General features: G+C 57.5%; 1 protein-coding gene across 1 annotated transcript; it reads right to left on the bottom strand.

Annotated features, from left to right (window-relative positions):
* Positions 1 to 5018: 5018 nt before the first annotated feature.
* On the bottom strand, positions 5019 to 7454 carry LOC121728078 (uncharacterized protein C6orf132 homolog). The gene has a single exon (XM_042116185.1). It carries the CDS (start codon positions 7452 to 7454, stop codon positions 5019 to 5021), a length of 2436 nt encoding a protein of 811 aa, XP_041972119.1.
* Between the last annotated feature and the right edge of the window lie 1392 nt (positions 7455 to 8846).

The raw sequence follows: 8846 nt of genomic DNA, 5'->3' as shown, positions 1-8846 counted from the left end.
AATGAGCAAACGGGTCACCTGATGGAAAGCAACTTCCATCGCCCATGGACACTCGCAGCATCAGAAGAGCTGCAGGTGCGTTGCCGGTCTTTTAAGAGGGGATAGGGTAATAGGGGAGGGTAGGGAAGGGAATAGGGGAGGGTAGGGAAGGAATAGAAAAGGGTAGGGAAGGGAAAAGGGTAGGGGATTGGACCTCCGGTAAACTCACTCACTCGGCGAAACACAGCGCAAGCGCTGTTTCACGCCGGTTTTCTGTGGGAGCCCGTGGTATTTCTCCGGTCGAGCCGGCCCATTCGCGCCAAAGGATAGCTCTCCCACGTTCCAAATTTTTCATTTGTGATTTTTGAAATAAAATGTGAGTAAAAATAGTGATTTGAGTTCCCGATTTAAGATAGCAACCTAATGACATTATAATGACCAATACACCATTTTGACCTTTTTCACCCTGCGATAGCAAAATAAGGCCGTGTCGAAAAGCCTGAATGGTTTAGATGATGATGCGAACTGCAGTCATCGAAGGATATCATTATGTCCTTGGTTGACTGATGGTAGAGTATTTTAAGTTTAGGCATTAGTTCGGCATGGTTCATAAATGTGTATAATTGAAAAAATAATGGCCTTTAGTTTAGGATTATTTGGGGTTGGTAAAAATATGTCAAACTTGCGTCAGACGCGCAGATCGAAAATTGGTAAGATGGATACAGGTCTGCGCAGCATAGGAGAGCAAGCAATCCACTTTTTTCTACCGCAAAAATGTATGCCTGCTTTTTCATTTTCTCTTCTGTCAGCACTCCCGGCAACCGTGCAACCGATTCTTTTATTTTGTTCACAGTAATCATCATCATAATATTAATACGCGAATGAAAAACTTTGTAACCCTTTTTACGACAAATGGGAAAACGAAGGTACATGAAATTTTGCACAGTTATAGTTTATATGGTGAAGGAATGCATCGAACTAATATTATTTTAAAATTATGCTTTTATCATACATATTTTTAACAAATAAAACATTACACACACTGCAACACACACACACATGAGAAATGACAGATTTTTGAGTGACAAGCCTATACCTACATACGAATTATACTCTTTTATTTATAGTTGAAGTCTGTTGACAACAAGTTGACAAATTGAAAATGGATTATAGTTTTTTTATTAAATCTAGCATACATTAAAGTTTATTTTATTTTATTTAGTGTACCTTTATTGGTTTAAAAACGTTAAGTTCTTTTTAATTTTTAGAATATTTGCTAGTTTAGAGAAACCTTAAAAATATAATGGTTTCAAAAGACTGTTAAGTGCCTTTTCTTTAATTTTCAAGAGGATCTCAGAAGTTTGGTTAGTTTTGTTATTTATTCTTATAATTAACTAAGTACTGTAGCAGTACCTACGTTTCGTTCGCCGATTGAAACAAAGAAAACAACGCGCTCTGAAAAGAACGCACGCCGTCTTTGTATACGTTCGTTATAGAAGTTGAAACACAGAAGAAAATCGCTCTGCAAAGAACGTACGTTCGCATGACAAGAGAAACAGCTGTCCGTGTAATAATACCGGACATGAACCGGCCCTGAAAAGGGCGTTTTTCTAATCAGAATTCTTCATAACAACTTCACAAAATGGCGGCACTACAATTATTACCGGCACGGCGGCGACCGGCAGCGAGACGTCGTCGGTATGGAATGCGCGCGCGGACTGAATTCGCGCATCGTACGTCGTCTCACACCTGGCCCTGGATGTGGGCCTGGGTGGGGAAACATGGCCAGGGGCTAAGCCCCTCTACATGTGGAGGTCCTTATTGTTAATACGCACCCGGTATGAGTACCGGGATGCGCAGAAATATTAACTATTTATTTTTTTTTGGGTAGCAAAACCCCGCGGTAACGCGGGGAAAACCCAGGGGCCTGGGACGACCAGGAGATGTCCTGTGGCCGGAAAAGCCGAACTCGGCCGGGACAGGTAGGGTCCCGGCGGCGCACGAGGGTCCCCGCCCGGGGGCGGAGATAGCGTGTATGGGACCACTCCCACGCGCGCCGTCTTTCCACTACGCTGTGGGCCAGACCGAGTTGGGAAAGTAAAGGGGGGGGAGATAAACTTCCCGGAGCCCTGGCTTTGAGTGCCGGGGGGGAAAGGACACCTAGGGGTCGGCGATAATGGCAATAGGGCTGCCACTCGCCAGGCCCCTGGTGTCACACAGAAATTGAGAGATAAGCCGCGTTGGGGTTTAAGTGCCCAGCGCGGGGGAGGCTGGTTGGGGGGCTGCATCCAAGGTTGCAGCTGTCGGAGTGGTGCGGGGCGCTGTGGCGCTCGTCCGCACGGCTCCTCCTCTTCGGGGGCGCTGCGGTGGGCGGCGCAGTTCTCCCTCCTCCGTGGGAATGGTGTCACGGGGGAGCAGCAGGCGGTCGGGTGGGCGTGCGTGCCAGGGAGCCAGGTCCTCCAGCTCGACCAGGCTCGAGGCATCGGCACGCCTGAAGAGGTTGGATGAGAGCCTAGAGATAAATTTCTCTACGCTCTCCATCCTGAGGTCCCGGGCGATGGTGGCGTTGCGGACGTAGCGCGGCGCGCCGACAACGCGGCGCAGCACCCTGTTCTGCTGCCGCTGTAGCAACTCTCGTCGCGTCACAGACAGCAGCTGGTACCAGGCAGGGGCCGCGTATGTCAGGCGGGATCGCACGTACGTCTTGTACAACGCCAGCCGCATGTTGATGGGGATCTGCGGGGCAGCGAAGAGGCTGCTAAGACAGGCCGCGGCGGCACGGGCGCCCGCGACGGCTTGATCGCACTGGGCGTTCATATTGAGGCGGCGGTCAATAGTGACGCCCAGGTATTTGGCCGTCCTGCGCCACGGGATCTCGCAGTCATCAATCTTGAGGGGCGCCGGTAACCTCAACTTCCTGGTAACGGCGAGCGCTTGCGACTTACTCGCGTTGACCGCGAGTCGCCACTTGCTCAGCCACTCAGGAAGGAGGTCCAGCGTCCTCTGTACCTTGATGGCGGCATGGTCCAGGGTGATGGAAGAGGCGATAAAAGCCGTGTCGTCGGCGTATAGCGCCGCCGTGGTGGCGGGATGCGTGGGCATATCGCTCCCATAGAAATTGTAGAGCCCAGGGGAGACAACCCCCCCCTGGGGGACGCCAGCTGTGATGGGGTGCTCCTCCGAAAGGGCTCCATCGACTCTGACCCGGAAAGTCCGGCCGGTCAGGAAAGAGGCCAGGACCCGAACAATGAATGCGGGCACTCCCGCTTGTATTAACTTGAATATCAGCCCGTCGTGCCAGACCGAGTCGAAGGCCTTCTGCATATCCAGGAAGACGGCCACGCTGGAGTTCTTCTTGTTTGCAGCGGCGGTGAGCTGATGGACCACTCTGACCAGCTGAAGGGTCGTGCTCAGCTGGGAGCGGAATCCAAACTGTTCCCTCCGAGGAGGGAGGTAGGGGTTCAGGTGTTTGAGGAGGAGGATCTCGAAAACCTTCGAGACCGTGGAAAGGAGTGTGATGGGGCGGTAGCCCTCAGGAAGGCGTAGGTTTTTATGGGGCTTCGGGATGGTGATTATAAGCCCCATCTTCCAGGAGGAAGGAAAGTGGCCGGTCCTCAGGATCCCGTTATATAAGCGGGTGAGGGCGGCCACCGTGCGGAAGGGAAGGTGCCGGAGAGCGGAATTAGTGATTCCGTCGGCACCGGGAGCTTTGCGGGGTTTAAGGCGTGAAAGGACTTTCCTAACCTCTCTGGGCGAGAAGGAGAAGTTAGGAGTATCGCTGGGAGAAGGAGGGGATTCTAGAAAGGATCTCACCTCCTCAGAGATCGCAGCTGCGTGCTCTACCGCCGTGGTAGGCAAAGGAGAGAACTGCTTCTCCAGATGGGCCGCATGAATTTCGGCTCGGTCTTCTGGACGGTATCTGAGATTCCCGTCGGGGTGCATCATCGGTCGGGTCGGGGCGGTGGAGTGCGTCATGCTGCGGCACAGCCGATGCAGCGAGTGCCAATCCTCGCCGGCGTCCATAATGCGCCGGGACCAATCGGCCGCATTATGCTCCTGCATCAGCTTCTTCACTCGCTCGGTGATTCGGTTGACCTCAGTTTTCAGCTGAGGGCAACGGGACGCTTGCCAGCGCCTACGCAGCCGCTTCTTCTCCTGTATAAGAGCGGCTATGTGGCGCGGCAGAGCATAGCGCTTCCGGCAGTGGCCGGTGGCCGGCTGAGAGGCCACTTCCAAGGCGGCAGCGATGGAGGCGGTGACCTGCTGCGTCAGGTTCTCCACGTCTTCCGCAGAGGTCACCGGAAAGTTGGGGGTTGTGTTGTGCAGGTGCTGGGCAAACACCTCCCAGTCGCGGGCGGGGCGCGGTGGCGGCGGTGGGATGGCCACAGGCGCGGCGCTCACAATCGCCAGAACTGGGAGGTGATCAGAGCCGTAGGCCTCCTCGAGGACCTCCTGCTCGAAGTTCCCCGGGAGGCGGTGGGTTATGGCGACGTCCAGTACATCTGGTGCGTGGGTGGGGCAGTCGGGGTAGTGGGTAGGCCCATAAGTACCCACTACGCTGTACCCCACGCGCTCGGCGTCGGCGAAGAGGCGGGTGCCGTCTCGGTTGGTGGTACGCGAGCCCCAGCCTGGGTGCTTGCTGTTGAGGTCCCCCGCGATCACAGTCGGCTCTTCCGATAGGAGCCGGTGGATCTCGGAGGTGTCCAACCGCATATGCGGGGGCTTGTAGCTCGCGTACAGGTGAGTGGCAGTAGAGCCAAGCATAAGCTCGACGCCGAGTGCGTGAAAGGAGGCAATCTCCGGATCCGGGAGACGCTGGTGGAGCAGGCTACGTCTGACGAGGACAGCAAGTCCTCGACAGGAAACAGATCCGTCTACGTAGTCCTGCCTGTAGATGTGATAGCCCGGAAAGGCCAGGCGATCACGGGGGGAGAGGTGAGTCTCACCGATGAGGGCGACGTCAACCTCATAGGACCTCAAGAGGTGCTGGAGCGGAAGTCGTTTCCCCCGGATGCCTCTGGCGTTCCAATGGACCACTCTCAGGCTCTTTGGGGCGTTGGGGTCCATTGGGAAATTAGGGCGGTGATGATGGCGGCTGCTGCAGGGAATGCCTGCAGAAGGGTTGTCAGGGTCTCCTCCCCGGCTTGGATCCTAGAATAGGTGTCCATGGCCAGGGAGAGCAGCTGCTGTATGAGCTGGAAAACTGACAACCCTGCTAGGTTGTCTGGGTCCGTCGGTGTACGCCCCTGGGCGTGCATCGGGGCGCCGGGAGTACGAGTTGGGCGAGCAATATCGCCCCTGTCGGAGGCCCTTGCGGTACGCCCGCGTGAGGGCTGGCGGTGTGCGGTAGCGGGGGCGGTCGCGGGGGCTGCGGGGGCAGCGCCTCTGACGGCCCTGGTAGCGGCGGTGACGTCCTCAGGCGCCCTAGGGGCGCGGGGGGCGCGCGGGGCGCGCGGGGTGCGCGGGGTGCGCGGCGGGCGTTGCGGCCGCGGGTGGGCCACGGCCGTGTCCTCGCGGTCGGAAGCGGGGGGCGCCGACATTTCCACCTCGGAGTCCGTCGGCGCAGCCGAAGAGGAGGTGGGCCTCACCCTCTTCCTGATGCGCACCCTCTTCTTCTTCGGCCTCTGCTCCTGGGCCGTCGAAGGGGTGCGGCGGGGGGTGGGGTCGTTGGCCTCCGCCATGAGTGAGGTGGCGGTGGGCGGGGGCGGGGGCATCTCCTGCTCCGGGACGGAAGGTGCGATGTCAGGGCGGCTAGGGCGGGTAGGGCGGGCGGCACCGGTTCTAGAGACCGTGCCAGCCTGCCTGTTGCGCGCCTCCGCGATATATATGGGGCACTTCTTGCTATTAGCCGCGTGCGGCCCTTTGCAATTGGCGCACGTCGGCCTCTCGGTGCGGGGGACGGGGCAGTCACGCGCGTAGTGCCCTCCGGCACAGCGCACGCAGGTCAGAGGGCGGCGGCAGTTCAGGCTCGAGTGCCTGAATTGTTGGCAGCGGTGGCACTGGGCGGGGTTCCCTCTTCCTCGCCAGGCGGAGATCTTAATTCCCGGCATACAAAGTAGCTGCGTTACTTCGTATATGCCGGGAGTGAGGTCCGGTGTCCTGGTGAGGAGCGCGAAAAATATGCACCCAGGTCTGTCGGCCCTGGCCGACACCTTGGTGACGTGTTCCGCTATGTAGCCGAGCTCCCCAAGCCCGGCTACCACGTCCTCGGGGGTGGTGTTGGTGGGCAGGCCGGTGATGCCCACCTTTAGAGCTCGCTCCGCTGGTAGCGAGTAAGAGAACCAGCTGAGCCCCTCCAGCTGGTTCAGGTACCGCTCTATGATGCGGTATTCCCCCTCAGTGCGGGGGGAGAAGCGAACACCGGCTCCATAGGGTTTCGCGTTCGGCGCGTGCCCTAGGAGCTCAGTGAGCTTCTTGAAATGTCCTACCCAGCCGTCTAGTTTTTCTACAACTAGCGGGGGGTAGCGGGGAGGCGGGGGCGGCGGCGGTGACGCACGCGCAGGAGCAGCGGGGTCTGTCTCCATTGGGGTCGTGCGGGGGGCGGCGGGCCTCGCGCTCACCTCCGCGTACGATACCTGTCGGTCGGATCGTTTCGCGGGAGGTGAGACACCCGTCGCGGCTTCCGGGCGGGGCCGCTTGGCGGCAAGTGCAGGGAAGGGGGGCGGGGGGGGCATATCCCCCGCCGGTGATGTCGTCGGGGTTGTGCCCTGACGCATGTCTTGCCCCATAGTGCCTCGGCTCGTGCCTTGCACCATAGGGCACGGCTCTACGGTGGGCAGGGGTGAGGGGGCAGGGGCAGGGTGCCCGAGGGGTGCGGGGGCCACGATGTGGACCTCCGGCGGCGGCGAGGCCGGCAGAAAGCCGGTTGCACCGGCTAAGTAGGTCCCACTCAATACGCGCGGGCTATGGGCCAGCGCGGGGGAGGGGGCCTGCGGTGCGGGGGGTGCAGCCATGTGACTGTCGCCACACGACTGCGATGGTGGCGCCGCTCGCGGCTCCGCGGCGAAACTATCGCGCGGAGGCGAGGTGCGCACGGGGCCAAGGTCGCGCGGGGGCGACGCCTGCGCGGGGCGGGAGTGCCTCGGCGGTGAGGCTGGAGCGGCACGCTGCTCACGCTTCGCAGCTTGCGCTGGGCGCTGCTCTCGCGGCTGTTGAGCCTGCGATGAGCGGGGGTCACGCGGCTGAGAAGCCTGCGCGGGGCGGGGGTCACGCGGCGGGGCCTGCGCAACATTCCTGCGTGGGTCTCGCGGCGGGGAGGCCGGCGAGGGGCGGGATGCGCCATCGGGGGCGCGGGACGGGCCCGCGGTAGCGGCGTCACGTCGCACGGGGTGGGCCGGGGGGTGGCGAGGGCCACCACTCTCGGCGGTCAGGCGCTGGGAGCGCTGGGAATGCGCCGAATCCTGCTCGGCAGGGCGGGGCGGGACCACCGGACTCATGGCGGGGCATCGTCGTGCATTGGGGCGGGGGTGTGACATCACTACCCCGCGGTAATGTCGACGGTTGCCGGCCATGGGCGGTATCCGCGCCGCCGCTGCTGGATTCGGCGGTGGAGAGGCGGTGCACGCGTTCGGGGGCCGAACGGGAGCTGGACCTCGATGAGGTCGTGCTCCGGGACGACGATCCCGAGGCGTCGCGGGAGCGGCCTCGCGGGTCGCGGCTCATAGGCCGCGGTTCGCGATCGGCCATCACTCACAGATAATCACTACACTAGGTGTCAATGTCACATAGTAGCTGTATAGCTAGTCACTATAGTTAACAATGGGTGTACTCACGTACTGGTCCGGTGGTCACTGCACTGAGTGTACTTCACGTCGCCACAACACTACACACACACTCAGGGTAACTGTCTCCCCGTGACCCCGACACCGAAAATATATTCCGGCGGGAAGTCAGGGACAGGTCAGCACCTAGCACGGCGACAATCCGTTCACTATTTCGCGAGAAATAGCGGCAGGATATGTCGGCTGCTATATGGGCTTATAAAAGCCTGTTACTGCACTCCGAGGTATCAGCACTGCATCCACAGGTGGTAAAACACTGCATCCACAGGCGAAGACGCTCGGAAGGGATCGACACGGTCGCACAACTCGCGGGACGGCTACGACATACGGAGAGACCTCGACGTATGGAGCACGAAGAACACGGGTTGCGCGGGTGAGAGCCAGGACGTTCCTCAAATTCCTGAATTCGCGGCCCGCGAGAGCCCATATTTATACTCGGGCGATGCCAGCGCCGCGAGCCGCGGTGCGTCCAGTTTCCCGCGCGGCAATCGTAAAACCGTGTAAATATTTCTTATTCGATTTTTTTCTCTTTCATGTTTCTGTAAATACTTTTATCTCTTTCTGTATGTCCTTTTCTAATGTTGTTAGCCAATCAAAATTAATCTTTTCAGTTCTGTACAGTTTCGTAATAATAATAATTATGTAAAATTTTTGTATATAAACCGCACAGATTGTTCAATAAATAACTTCAGTTCACCACAGTAAATCGAGTTTTACTCTTTACTCCTCCGACCTCTAGTGAACTCTTAGAGAGACCAACCGGTCCTCTAAAGTACTTTAGAAGATTACTGAACAAAATGTTGATGAAATTTTTTTTTTTTCATAAAAACATACATTTAAAATATGTGAGTCCCAGGGACCCATAGAAGGTATGTTAGTAAATTTCACCTAGTGAATTGAGGGTTAATTTAAACTATAAATAATCCATACTTTACTAATATTATAAGTGTGGAAATATATCTGTCAGTCTGTTACCTCTTCACGCCCAAAACGCTGAACCGATTTTGTTGAAATGTATGAAGATACTTTAAGTCCCAGGGAAGGACATAGCATACTTTTTATTCCGGAAAAATTTACGGATTACAA

This window comes from Aricia agestis, chromosome 6 (genome assembly GCF_905147365.1).
Source record: "Aricia agestis chromosome 6, ilAriAges1.1, whole genome shotgun sequence".
Taxonomy (NCBI): Eukaryota; Metazoa; Arthropoda; class Insecta; order Lepidoptera; family Lycaenidae; genus Aricia; species Aricia agestis.
Note: the sequence above shows the minus strand (reverse complement) of the source record. Positions and strands in the feature narration are given on the sequence as shown.